General features: G+C 35.0%; 1 protein-coding gene across 1 annotated transcript in view; it reads left to right on the top strand.

Annotated features, from left to right (window-relative positions):
* Positions 1-15,230, top strand: part of LOC109094733 (activating signal cointegrator 1 complex subunit 3-like) — a 154,284-nt gene that overhangs the window by 57,308 nt on the left and 81,746 nt on the right. The window contains exons 5-7 of the mRNA XM_042740349.1: positions 5,918-6,110; positions 8,646-8,733; positions 10,996-11,121. Coding sequence (XP_042596283.1) covers positions 5,932-6,110; positions 8,646-8,733; positions 10,996-11,121 — 393 coding nt within the window. The 5' untranslated portion in view covers positions 5,918-5,931. The remainder of the gene's footprint in view (positions 1-5,917; positions 6,111-8,645; positions 8,734-10,995; positions 11,122-15,230) is intronic.

Raw genomic sequence — 15,230 nt, 5'->3', positions numbered from 1 at the left:
TTGGAACCATGTGAAGGCCATTGAACAGGATAGAGACACAAGACTATCTGACAGATGACAATTAAAACAGACGTGTTGCATAATTAACATTGTCATTAAAGGGGACATGTCTGATTAGATCAGGCTGGTTGGTAATGACCTGTCTGAAAACTGAGCTCTGTCACTTCTTAGAACTTGCATTCAGACAGCTCCATCTCCTACACACAGAGGTGTCACGTTGGCAGGTCTTGCCTTTCACAGACTGTCTAGCATCAAGTTCAAGAGGCAGGAAGATTGTCTGTGTCTTTCATTTATGGCTCCTGTTGGACTGCTTTGCTGGTCAATATTTAGCTAAAAACAGATGTAATATACTGGAACATATCATAAAGTGCATCTGCAGTTTCTGAAAAGGATCAGGTCATGAAAAAATCTTTTGAAAATCATTTGAAATAAGATAAATGAAAATACTGTCATACAAAAACACCACAAGATCACAAAAAAAACAAAAATTAAAAAAAAGGGTTGTTTTGCAACTTACTGACATCAGAGAGATGAATATGAACACATGACATGTTCACGTCAAAAACACCTATTGGGCATATAGAAACTTGGCTCACTCAGTCATGGATGTAATGAAGTAGGATAGATGCTTTTATAAACTTGTCTTGTTCTTGACAGTGTGTAGCAGCTACTGCTCCAAGTCTTAGGTTCTACTCACATTAGGCACTAGGGATGTGCATCTCATAACTGAGGCCGATGCAATATGTATCCCGATGCATAGCCAACATTGGGATACAGTGATACAAAGATACATATGAAGCAGCTACCGATACCAAACGATTCACTCCATCATGATGCAGTGCAATCGGATTTCGAATCGATTCAACACAATGTGATTCGATATAATATGATACAATGGAAAAAATGTGATCAATTTTATTTATTTGGTTCAGACAGAAAATCATAAATTAACTTAAGTGTTTTCTGACTTCTAATGCCTCGAGGCCTGTTTCATAAAACAAGTTTACCAAATAAGCCAGGCTTATTTCAGTTAGTCTGACTCATTGTCATATGATTTGGGTCTATAAAGCAAATTTAACACAGATCAACTTCAGTCACTGTGGCAGCATATTCTGGGTAACTAACCTAGTCCAGGGCAGGCTAACTGTCAGCCTCTAACACTGACCAATAGGAACACAATGATATTACCACTGACTCTTTCACATCACAGCTATAATTATTATAATCATCCTAATGTTGACTTGAAACAAACACTAAACAATTTTTACACTAACTAGACACTTTGGAGAAAAGTGTCTGCTAAATGAACAAATGTAAATGCAAATGAAAGTTTGATTTGATCTATTTATTATTTATTTGGACATATCAGACTGGACTTCTTTATGAATGTCACAATCTATCTATCTACTGAACAATACTTTGTAAATGGATACACTAACTAATATCAATTATTATATTGATTTTACTAATGTTAAAAAAAAGAAACTTTCAAATTTAAAAATGTAGCCTATTAGTAATAGTAAATGTTGAAATGAACAATACTTCTAAAGCTTTCATTAATATTACAAATGGACTCTTACTGTTAAGAATGTAAGGAATAACTGACGACGGGCAGTTGAATTATTAGAAAAATAATGCACACCCGAGGTTTGCGTCATGGCTGTTACACCTCGGGTGTGCACTATTTTTCTAATAATTAAACGGCCCGGAGTCAATTATTCCGCTTATACTATGGTTACCACACCTCAAGACATCGATCAGATTATATATTTAAAGGGATTCATCCGGTTTTTGTACTTAAATCGTTATCGTGAGTAAGGTTATTTCTTCCGCATCTCATCCAACGCCTCTTTTGCTAGTTCCAAAACATCATTTTAAAGCTGGTAATGGAGGCTTGAGCCATTGATAGCATTCTACTGCAGTTATTAATGAAGTTATTAGAAAGAGAGCGACACAGAGAAAGAGAAAGCAAGAGAGAGCTAGTGTGAATTAGGCTACGTTACCTCTGTGCATCCCTCAACAGTGTTCTGCAGCAGCGTCTCTAAATAGTACTGTTATTACCTCGCTAGTGAGAAATGTCATGTGTATTTACTTTCGGAAAATCGTCTGTCATGTTGTTGTTTTTGTTAGTCCTTTGTGCTGTATAGGTACTGTATGCTCATTTCCAATATTACAGTTTTACTATGCAAAGTGATATGGAACTGTAATGCGGTCAAGAGAGCTGCCTGGAACTACGTTCGCCATGTGTTTCCCTGAAAATAATCACACACCTCAGAACGTTCGTCAGCCAATCAGATTCGAGATTCAGCATTCAATGGCCCCGTAGTATAATACCATTTAATTTCAACAGTCATACTTAAAGATGGCCATCTTTAAATATCTACACAAGTCCATGGCATTAAAATTATATACATAGGTTATTGCTATTGTATGTGTACTCTCACACTTTATTTGCTTCTGTTTTAGAACACTGCATGATTATCTAATCAAAATAAAAAAATATATATATATGTAAGTCACACTCTGGGCAAAAGCGCAGCGTTGTCACACACCATATGCGTCACTGTCTATTCAAAAACTGTTTATTTACTGTTTATTATATCACCAAAAAGTCATAAGTTTACTTCAGAAATGAACAATGTGGCATAAATGAGTTTGAAGTTCGGTGTTTAAAAAAACAGAGCAAAGGGAAAGAGAAAGTGCGATCTGTATTACAGCTCTCTATATGAAGCATACAGACTGTATTAGGGCCACAGAAAGAGCACAATACAAAATTTATAGCCTAAGGTGAAGTCATTATGTACATGGGACAAATATAATGTAATTTAATGGAAAACTATGTGAATGGCACTCTGTTCCGTGGCAGGATTTTTTGTCGGCTGCATTGAAATGCACGTTTTAAGTTTCTTGCTCTGTGCAGCGTGCAGTGTCATGTGTCAAAACAAACAACATGTGCTGTTAGTGATTTCCGCCTCTAGAGGCCACTCTCGTACTGTATAATGGCAGTGGACCCTTCTCAGCCACTCCGGCAACGGACGCAACCCGGAAAACTATCGGCATGGATTTTTGCCGATAACCGATAGTTCAGGCAATCAACTATCAGTGCTGATTAATTGGCAAAACCGGTGAACATTACACAATTCCAGTCAATACCAGTTTGCCAAAGCAGTAATATTGTGAAATATTTTTAATATTTAAAATAACTGCTTTTTATTTGAATATATTTTAAAATTTAATTTTTTCCTGTGATCAAAGCAAAATTTGCAGCATCATTACTCCAGTCTTACTCCAAGTGTAACAATATACCTTATACCATTCAAAAGCTTGGAGTCAGAATATATAGAAATTAAAACTTTTATTTAGCACACACGTGATGATAAATAAAAACAATCAATACGATAAATGTTACAAACAATGCTGTTCTTTCAATTTATCAAAAAAAAAACCCTGAAAAAATATTCTCAGCTCTTTTCAGCATTAATAATAATAATAATAATAATAATAATAATAATAATAATAATAATAATAATAATATTTTTTTTTTTTGAGTAGCAAATCAGAATATTATAATGATTTCTGAAGGATCATGTGACTGGAGTAATGATGCTAAAAATTCAGCTTTGAAAGTCAGCTTTGATTGTTCCTAATAAACTGTTTAACTGCACTTGCAAGTGAATCTCAAATTATTTTGTGGGATAATTAAATATATTCTAAATAAACTACAAACATAAAAATATATACATTTTGTCCTCACATTCATTCTTGTAACTCTTCCCTCTCAGTCACACACCTGACTGAAAGGCTCATTATGCAGCTCATTATGCGGGTCTTTGTCTTCTCAGGTGTGAATCACACAAATATTCATGATAGTTGACACCTACTCGCATATGCCCTTTTGAAACAAAAAGTGTCTTAAAATTTTTTTTAATTAATCTATTGTTTTCTGTGAGTGAGTAACCAAGATGATTTACACATCATTTTGAAGCAAAAATTCTAGGCTATAAGCTACAGGTTTGACAGTCTTGTGAACAAATGTTTTGTATGTGTTTTATGACCTTATTTCAGTGACTTCAAAATTTTAGTTTTACACTAACCACGCATAAACATTGTTTTCTCAAAAACACAATCATGTACATACATTCTATTTACATATTACTGTAGCCCAGTTTGTACTGATTACAGTGTTATTAGACTTTAGCCATGTATATGTTTATAAGCAACTGAAAAAAGCACAAAAGTCAGGGCATGTCAAAACCTCTCCAGGCCCCCAAAACCCCCTTAGACCTCAGAGGGTTAAAACTGTGCAACCGATACAGTTTCATGACCATAGTGCACCACAACTTGACGTGAGTGCATAACTGTGATAATATAAATATGTATGAATATAATTGTATCTAAAAGCTCTCTCTGGTATATAGTATTATATATAATATAGTATCAGCTTGCAAACATAGATTTTTAAAGGCTCCTACATATGCCATCATGCCACCTGTAGCCAAGACTCTCTGCTTCCATTGTGTGTGTGTGTGTGTGTGTGTGTGTATATATATATATATATATATATATATATATATATATATATACACACACACATTTTGCACTTTTTCCTAAACAACTGCTGTGGTTGTCCACCAAAAATAAAAGTTGTGTATGTGATGGTGGAATATTTGTGTGAACTGTCCAGTGAGCAGTGCTTATAGAGGGACAGTTTAGTGCAGTATTCAGGTAGGAGTGAAGGACGTGTTGTGAAAGACAGATGAATAGGGGGAGCAGATGGGTTTGCCGTGGGTGAGACTTTAGAAGAGATAAAGCAGAGATCATTCAGACAATCAGCCCATGCCCCGATGCAATCATCCCATCTCATCTGCTTTCAAGAGCTATTGGGCTTTTTATTGAGCTGTTGTGCTGCAGACAGAGGCAGTCTGATAGCACTTTAACCCTCTGATAGGGTTAATATTAAACCCTAGCCTTTACTACGCCGGCGGCACTTAGTCTTACAAGACATGAGCCGAAATAGTTTTGTATAGATGAATGGACCAAAATACCTTTAGATGCCGAGCTGTTCTCATCAGCAACGAGAGACCAACTTCCACCAAGTCACACAAGTTAATGATTTCAAGGGTTGACCTGCAGTTTCATTTCATCTAGTCATTTACTGTCAGACTGGATGACGGTATTATTTGTGCAGTCACGACTGAGTGAGTTTTTATGGCACAATTTTCAGTTTATATTTAGCTTTTCAAGCTTTTTGATGTCACAGACCCCCAAAAACCATGATCCCGTTGCAAAGGACCTGCTTCTTAAAATATAAAAGTAGCTCTATAATTTAATGTATAAAGACCCATTTATGTAGCGAAAAATAAATGTTTAAAATATTTCCCCAAAAATATCTACTTTCTGTTAAGTTCAACAGAATAAAATAATTGTGAGTGAATCTCATGATTTCTGACCTTTACTCACCAGATTTTTTTTAAAATTTTATTTTATTTTTTTATAAAATACATAGATTTTGCTCTTCTTTCTGATTGGAAAAATCCATCAATCCATCCATCCATCCATCCATCCATCCATCCATCCATCCATCCATCCAATCTTTCTGATTATTGCAGTTCTAATTTACGGAATTTTCAGTGGCTTTCAACAAATTTATAGATTTGCACATTTTTTTTTATTGTTTTGCAGTTGAGATCCACCAATAATCATCAGGACATTTAATTAGGGTTAGTGACAATAGGATTAATTTTGTAAAAAAAAAAAAATCACTGAATGTGTAGAAAGACGACATTGCTGCAACATGCTTTATATTTATTTTATATACTGTATCACTGTACATTTGATCTCATATGACTATTATTTCCTATTGTTATTACAACATTATTGTCCTGTTGTTATTTTTATTTTTTGTGGCAACTTGTAGGAAAGATTAAAGGGATGAGAGATGAATCCACCGAGCCCACATACGGCTGCCAGGTGACCATCCAGTCCGAACAGGAGAAGCAGATGATGAAGATTTACAGAAAAGAGGAGAAGAAGGAGAGGAAACGTGAGAAACGAGGAGATACCTGTGAAAACAAGTTTCATTTTGACCCCAAGGAGATGAGATCGCAGAGGTGAGCAACACTCTCTCTGTCTGTCTGTCTGTCTTTCTTTTTCATTACGTGAACAAGCACCTCTCTACATATCAGAGTGTGGCCTATTGAAAGGAGAAAGAGCGAGAAAGCTTGATAAAACTGCTACCTGGAGCTTTTGCAGAAGGGATTTTCTCTTAATGTTTAATTTCACAGGATGAAAAAGTGCAATGATCTGTTTAATTAAAAATGCTGCCATCCAAATGAGGCAGAGCATGAGGAGAGAGATTAGAGATGAGGTGGTAATACCTCACACGTCTCCTCGTGCTCTCAGCCTTTCAATCATCCCGCTGCAAGACAACAACCAAATAAAAATAACTCTGAAAATCCCAGCTTTAAATGGGATTCGTGAGAAACCCTCGTCGGTCGTACCTGAGACTGCTAAATGTGCCACACAGATGTCTCTTTTGTAGGATTTGATGCATTTTATTGGACTAATAAGATCTTTGAGTATTACCAAATGTTGCTGTCAGGCTACATTAATAAATATGGATGTATGTGGGCTTATTATAATTTCAGAAAGATAACAGTTCTGTGTGCTCTAGATTTTTTTTTACCTCATTTAAGACTTAACCTCATTTAAGTTTATGCAACAAAAACTGGTATTTTGTCTCAATTTGGTGCATTTTTCATCTGGTTTTAAACTGTGGTTGTTTTTAGTGAGCAATCAGCTTGATGAAAATAATTGTTTACTGAGCTTTGATAACTGATATTCTGAAAATCTGAAGTAGACTACAGAAAAGAACAGATGAAAATAAATTAAACAAAATATATTGATTCAGTTGTTGCTGCCTTGAGATATTATTTTGGAATGCATGTACTGCTTAAAAACAGTACCGTTATAGGATTTATACTTAGTTTTTGTAAAACAAACATGAATTACATAATTATATATGTAAAACAATAATTGTAGCTAATAAAAAAAAAACAAAAAAAAACAAGACACAGTGAATACTGTGCCTCAACATTTCAGAACACCACTGCGTATAAAGACAGTACTAGCTTTGTGACTAGATTTCCTAAAACAGCAAGAATAGATTAGAGCAACAGCAATTGCCAAAAAGGCAAAAAAATAAAACAACCTTTTTAATTCCTTTTTTACATATACAGTACTGTAAAAATTTGCTTCTCTAGGACGCCAAGAACAACCTAATTTTTGAGCACTGAAAAACACTGTAAAGGGAGGATGTTTTCCAAAAATATTCTTATTAACTTTTTTTTCAAACTCACACACTTTAACCACACACTTTTTTTGTTTTTAAGGAAGTTTTTTTTTTTTTTCTTCAAGCAAGCACTGAATAAGTCATATTGTAGATATTTTCATGATGTTTAATTGCATTTTTTTTTAATCTAATCTCAGATTAACTCATTGATGGTGAGATTAAATCTTTTTTGGCCATACTTTTTGTTGTTCACCAAAAAGTCTCACTGGATGATTACAATATTTGCAAAAAGAATGTTACAACCATAGCAAAAGATAATATGAATAACCATTTTAACAATTGTTGTAAGGAATGCAATACGACTAAACCCTCTGCACAGTACTGTATGTAAATGAGGATCACAGAGGGCACCTGCTTTGCAGAAAGACGCATCATTCGAGACGTTTCTGTGTACCTGCTGAAGTATTGTCTTTCATGTGTTAGGATACAACGGTGTCGCTCTCAAACAGTGTAAGGACACTAACGATTGTCTTAAAAGGCTGACTTACAGCAGAGCACTTGAGCCAGGCAATCATTTGTGTCATTTTAAACTCTGAAATATAATCCTGAGAGTTCAATGGCTGAAGATAAGCTTTTGGGTCTCTGTGAACGACCAATCACTGTTACGTGGTTCATGACCTGAAAGCATGTGCGTTTTTATCAAACGGATCAGATAGCAGAGCAGCATGCAAGCAGATCAGGTTCTGGTGGGATGTTTTATTTATTTATTATTTATTTAATATTTTCAATTTTGACTTATTTGACTTTGAAATTGAAGTAATGAAAGCAAGCAAACAGCAAATGAAGAGGGCAAACACAGAAGGCTCTTCTGGCTTTTTAGGTTTGACCAATACTGACTACTGCCACCTACTGTTATGGAGAGCATTTCCTCTCACGTAGGTACAGAACATACTTGCTAGTTGGCCACTGGCTGTAGTCTTTGTGCTATGTTCAAGTGCAGCTTTTTAGTGGTCACTCTAGATATTAATCATGCATAGCTATTCTTATATAGGCAAAATAATAAGATAAAAATAATAAATGCAAATGCAACTTCTCTTATTAATAAAAACATTAATTAAAAAAGTTTACATTTTAAACCTTTTAAAGGTGCAATGGTTGATTGTCTTCAGAAACTTTTTTTTTTGTTATGCTGGTTGAAAGTCTCTTCACATTCCGATAGCAATCATTAAGTTAAGTGGTCTAAATGTATTTACCTGTATTTATATATTCTGTGGAAGGCGTTGGACGAATAAATGTGGACATTTTAATTTGCTTTCCTACCTGCCTGTCAACATATGTATCTGTATTCATGCAGACAGGATACGTCATCAGCACGTTCACGCACGCTGTGCAGACACAGCGAGAATGACAGACAAACGACCACAACCCGATCTTCCTTCCTGGTAATGTAGCACTTTTAAAGTTTTCTCATTGGTGAATGACACATGATGTAGACCAGCGGTTCCCAATTCCAGTCCTCGCGCTCCCCATTCTGCATATTTTGCATGTCTCACTTAGTTAACACACCTGATTCAGATAACCAGCTCGTTAGAAGTGAGCTACGTGCATGAAATGTGTTCAGATCGAAGTGATCCCTACACAGTGTTCATTGCTCCCTCCTTCTGGAGCAGGGGAAATCCGTTTAAGTTAACTTCACTTTGGAATATGGGCTGTAATTGGGAACCGGTGATGAAGCCTATTGTAGTAATGTTGTCTCTAGTATTCTGGTTTGTGAGCATATATGTGTTCAGGGGCGTGGCTTTGGATGGCGATTGCAGGGAGGGTGGGACATTCGCTTTCAGTGCTATCAGGCTAAAGTTAGCATCTTCCAAGATCTCCTACAGCACCTTTAAGTTGCAAAAATGAGGCTTTCCTCCATATTTGGTTTTGAGCCAAGCTGAATTTCTTTATTGATCAAAAATCTTTTCGATGTTTCAGATTTAGTGGACACGAACTTGACATGAAAGACTAGTACTTTAAATTGTACATTTAAGACTTTTTTTTTCTGAAAAGTATCAGTGAAAGGAGGTGTTAAAAAAAACAAACAAAAAAAAAAAAAACATGTTGATTATAAATGTTTGGAGAAATAAAGGTGGAGCTACTTATGTACGTATGCATGCATGTATTTATTTATTTATTTAGAGGTTTGCCATTTCTGCAGATCTGAGACCAACATCTAAATACAATGATAAACTAATTATTATATTGTTATTAATTTGTTAATTATTAACTATCAATAAATGCTAAATAAGCATAAAGTAACTCCATACTTTACTCCAGTTGTCTGACTGACTTAATTTTACATTTAATGCTTAAATTATTTTTATATTTGTATAGTAAAATATACAGTATTATAACTGTTATTGTAATAAAAATACTGTATCTGCCCATTTATTCTATCTAGGAACCACCTTCTAGAAGGAAGAACCCCATTTTACATGACATTGAATGGGTTAATCTAAAATCCATGATACTGCAATCAGCAGACCGATATAAACCTGGCCAGCCTTAAAAGCAAACCAGTTAACCAGTTATACATTTTGTCTCACGCACCCCTCTAATCTGACTCTTAGATGTGTAAGGACACAGAGGAAAAATAAATCTCCACTCTTAAATACAAAATCTCTCCCTAGTGCTTTGTTTACTCAGCATCATGCCAATCTGTTCAATGATAACACATTATCACACACTAGATTACCTAGAGCCTTTGTTTTTAATCCAGTTTTTATGATGTCTTAATTAAAATTCCTGCTGCAGGCCATCTTCCAGCGATTGAAATGAATTAGTTTGGGCCTCATCTTTTTCCTGTGGGTGGGGTGGAACAGGTGGTTTAGGGCCAGGATGATCAAGAGCTTTTGTTTTTAATCACAAAAAAAAATATATGAGCACCACAACTGTTTTCAACATTATTAATTATAAGACATTTTCTTAAACTGCAAATCAGAATATTAGAATGATTTGTGAAGGATCATGTGACACTGAAGTCTGGAGTAATGATGCTGAAAATTTTGCTTTGCATCACAGCAAATTGCATTTTAAAATATATAAAAACAGAAAACCATTATTTTAAATGCCATAATTTTATATTTAAATCGTATAATAAATTGTATAGTATTTAAATTGTATATGTATATATATATATATATATATAGCATTATTTAAACACTCACAACAGCTCTGACAATTTGTTTGGAACAACAATATGTGAGTAAGATGAGCAGCATTGCCAGATATGATGACGTGTGGTGTTGTCTACTGTGATCAACAGCTGAATATGACACATTCATTAGTTCGGCATATGCTCTCAGTTTGGTGAAAATGAGTTGTAATTATAGGAGCTGGAGGAAATTCAGCGTGCTAAAATTAGATATTTATTATCCTATTCTATAAATGATTTTCTTTACAGAACGTATAGCAACTGCAGCTCAACCCACCACATTCTACTACTCAAAGCAAATACATAAAGTTGTGTTATGACTGCTGTTTTTACAGCTAAAACGGAAGACTTTCAGTTGATTTCTGCTGTGATAAGGCCCACTGGTGTCCACAGCCCTCAATATTGGTCTTTACTGTTTGGTTGAAGACGGTTGCCGTGAGCTAATGTAATATGAAGGTTTAATTGTATGTGTTTTTGTGTAATTATGTCCTCTCCGCTGTGCCGGCAGATGCTGCTGCCCGAGGGGATCAGAAGAGAGAATAATAAGATGTATGAGGAGGTTGAGATCCCCCACAATGAACCCATGCCCACTGGCTTTAAGGAGAAACCTGTGTACATCTTGGAGCTGGACGAGGTCAGTGGCAGCTTATTTACAGCTGTTGACATTTATCAGTGCCTATGTTCACACTCCATGAGCTTCTCTCAACTAATCACACCATTTCTCCTGTTTATATTGACTGGTGGCATTAAGCCTAAAGTCTCCACATGATGTCAGATGCAGCATGTGATGGTTTTGCAGCTGTGTGTTATGTTTGTGTTTTGTTCTGTGAAGTGGAGAGCTGTCTTAACTTGTCTTAGCCCAGCTGGCTACATAGCAACTCAAAATGCTTTGCACTGATGGATGATATACCAGTCAAAATGATAAACTGGCACAAATAACACAAGATGGCCACACTGTGCTTATAAAGGAATGGACATGGTCAGCAACAATACTCAGATAGGCTTTAGTGTTTAAATGATGCTCAGTTGGTACTAAGGGGCCCAAAGTGTGCCAAGAAAATATCCCTCACGCCATTACATCCACACCACTAATCTGAACCTCTGATAAAAGGCAGGATGGATCCATGCTTTCATGTTGTTTACATCAAACTCTGACCCTACTATTCAAATGTCACAGCAGAAATCCGGACACATCAGACCAGGCCACCTTTTTCCAATCTACTGTATCAAATATCTAATCAAAGTATGTAATCAAAATATATTAAATCTTACTTACGTATTTGCTATCACAGGAATAAATTACATTTTAAAATAAATTCATATAGAAAACCTTAATTTAAAGGTAATTGAAAATTCTGTAATCATTTAGTCCCCCTTAAATTGTTCCAAAACTGTATGAGTTTCTTTCTTCTATTGAGCACAAAAGAAGATACTTTGAAGAATGCTGGTGACCAAACATCTGATGGTAGCCATTGGCTTCCATAGTATGGAAAACAAATTCTATGGAAGTCAAAGTTATTCCCTTACTTCTGTGGTAATGCTAATTTTGCACATAATCAATTTGTCTGCAGTGCTTTACTCAATATAAAAAAGGACTTCATTGGCTACCGTCAACTGTTTGGTCACCAAAATTCTTCAGAACATCTTGTGTTTTCAACAGAAGTAAGAAACTTGTACAGGTTTGGAGCAACTTGTGAGTGAAAAGACAGAAAGATTACAGAATCGTTAACAAACTATCCCTTTAATTTAAAATTGTAATAATAATTCACAACATTACAGTTTTTACTGTTTTTTTGATCAAATAAATCCAGATTTGGGAAGCATAAGAGACATCTTTTTTCAAAAAAAAAAATAATAATAATAATAATTGCCAGCCACCGCCAGCATTTTTGATGATTTTCACTAAAATTTCATGGCCCCAGAATATTTTGTTGTATGAATATCTGGCAATGCTAGCTTCGAGCATTCTTTTTTATTTTATTTTATTTTATTTTTTATTTTATTTATCAAAACTGAATGTTAGGTAGGTTTCATTTAAAAAAAGCATCATATTCATTAGTATTATCAAATCAAAGCTGTAGTAGATGGCTTCCATCAGCACACCCAAAGCCTGAAAAATTAGGCAAATTTCATTTATGTGTGGTTTAGTGTTGATGATCGCATTCTTTTTCATAAGCATATGCTTACATATGAGATCGCTTGTTTTTTCATCTTCCTCGTCTGTGTTTTTGATTGGCACATTCCTAGGTGATGGTACACAACTATACCTATCTAAGTACAATGTCCCATTCATCCCATAGTTCAAGGAATATTGACATACATTTCCATCTGTTCCTCACATAGTGTTATTACATGACTTCAGAGGGCCAGGAAAATAGAATGGAAGTTAAATGGGCATTTAAAGACAATTTTATACTACTTTTAGCATGAATTACAGTCAGTTTTCATTTTATGGAAAAGAGCAGTGTGAACACTTTCTTCCTTTGACCTGCATTATACCTCCAATAGTCTCCAGTTACGACAACTGAAAAGCTGAACAATAACATTCGTCGGTGACTCTCTAGCCAACTTAACAAAAAAAAAAATCTATTGGAAAACATGTCTTTCTGCTCTTTCTGTACATTAGCGGAATTCATATTTGGCACATACCTGTACAGGTATTTTTGTCACATCCGTCTTGACTGTCCATTCAAACCACGTTTTTTAGTGAATTGACAACAAAGTAACAGTAATTTTGACATCTTCACTAAACACATGATGTCCATCCAAACCTAATAGGCTTGTAAAAACTTCTCTCCACTAACAGGACTCCAGAGCAGAGAGGCTTACAAAGACCCACTTTAGCAAATAAGGTAGGCTTGATTTTGACAGGAAAGTGCACAACAACCTCCTCGCCGAACTAGAGGACGTGTTGGCCGTGGCTTACTCAAAAGCACACAGACTTTACCATGGGTCTCCTTTAATTACAATGATCAGTGTGTCAATCATAATGACAGCCGTGTGGTCATGCCTGAGCTACAAGGTGTGTTCAAATTCACAAGATCGGCAAGGGGTACTCGATGATTGGTGAAGTCTCGAGTTTAAACAGATTGATTGGTCATGCCTGCTGGGTTGTTTTGTGTCTTCTTTATTGTTCTGTGAGGCTCAGCTGTTAATGGGTTTTAATTCATCATTCAGTCTTTAATTCACTTTTTTCCACTTATAATGCTGGTTAAAGGTTACTGAATCAGGCAGAATTTTGCCTTCTCCACCTTCTGTCACCTTCACCTACTCTTTCAATCAAATGGACTGTTTTTGCTACTGTTCCTTTAAGATGTCTATACAGTATGCAAATATCCCCTGCTATGTTTAGCTTACCTCCAAATACTGCTGTAGTTAAAAGCTGCCAACGGAGCCACTGTCATTCATTCAAGTTGCTGATGGTTGGGAATATCTTATTTGGGGTGATATTAATATGAATATTTTCCAATTTGGGTTGGTTTAGCCCTGCCAGGTTTTAAATATAGGACAGAACACACCCAGCAAGTTTTATTTTACAAGATTACTAGCTCATTTATATATATATATATATATATATATATATATATATATATATATATATATATATATATATATATATATATATATATATATATACACAACACATTTAAACTTATTTAACAGACATTTTAGGAGTAAAATTAAACATTCAAAGGCAATTCAAGTGTGATCAATTGTTATCCCTTCTGTTCCACCTGCCACTCTTTCTGCTGACACTTCTGAGAACACATTTAACATCCCCAGTAATCAGATCCAGTATCTTTATGAATAAAATCATTTTATGCAAGGAATCAAGCATTTTTATCACACAAAACAACAGTGAAACTCTTTTAGGTGTCCTTAAATGTAAAAATTAAAATGAGTTACAGAACAGTAACAACTTCATAGATAAAGTAAAACATATACACGTCTTTATTTCACCAAAGAAATACACCAATTAGGTTGTGCTCAGAACTGCTCACTCCTGAAGAGGATACATAAAGCCTGCAGTTGTTATGTCAGATTCAACTGTCATTGAGACTTGGCTGGGTTACACATTGATTACCAAACAGTAAAAAAAAAAAAAATAAATAATAATAATAAAAAAAAATAATCCCCAGAAATGACAAAATGACTCAACCCAGAATTTGGGTAGGAAAAAATAAGCATTTTCATAATTTGCTCACCTTAATGCCATTCCAAACCTGTTTGTCTTTCTTTATTCTGTGGCACACATAATAAGAAATCTTAATTTTATAAATAAAATAAATAAAAGTAAGTCATGTCTATTTGGCAAGTCATGAGGGTCAGTAAATGAACCAGATCCTAAAACTGTTTATTTGTAGATTTTCATGAAAAAAACAAACAAACAAACAAACAAACAAAACAAAAAAAAAACAACAGGTTTCTAATGTGGCCTGGAACTCGAAATAAGTTACCAAAACAAATATACGATGCACAGAATCACAACGTTGCACCACCTGATTTTGTGACAGGTGCAGTTTCACAGAGAGGTGGAGAATGACTCATCTGCAGCAACACGATGACCTTGTATGTTTTGTCACAAATATGCTAGGAAAAACAAGTGAACAATCCATTATAGTAAGGAAAAAAAAAACAATCAGATATTTTTTCATTGTATTTCTCCTTTAAATCATGTCTTTTCATCAAGGCTTTCCTCTTCCAAACACATTGATTGGAATATAATACAAAAGTACTGTTGAT

Source organism: Cyprinus carpio, chromosome B16 (assembly GCF_018340385.1).
Source record: "Cyprinus carpio isolate SPL01 chromosome B16, ASM1834038v1, whole genome shotgun sequence".
In the NCBI taxonomy this organism is placed as follows: domain Eukaryota; kingdom Metazoa; phylum Chordata; class Actinopteri; order Cypriniformes; family Cyprinidae; genus Cyprinus; species Cyprinus carpio.
The sequence above is the reverse complement of the archived record's forward strand: the minus strand, read 5'-3'. Positions and strand labels throughout refer to the sequence as shown.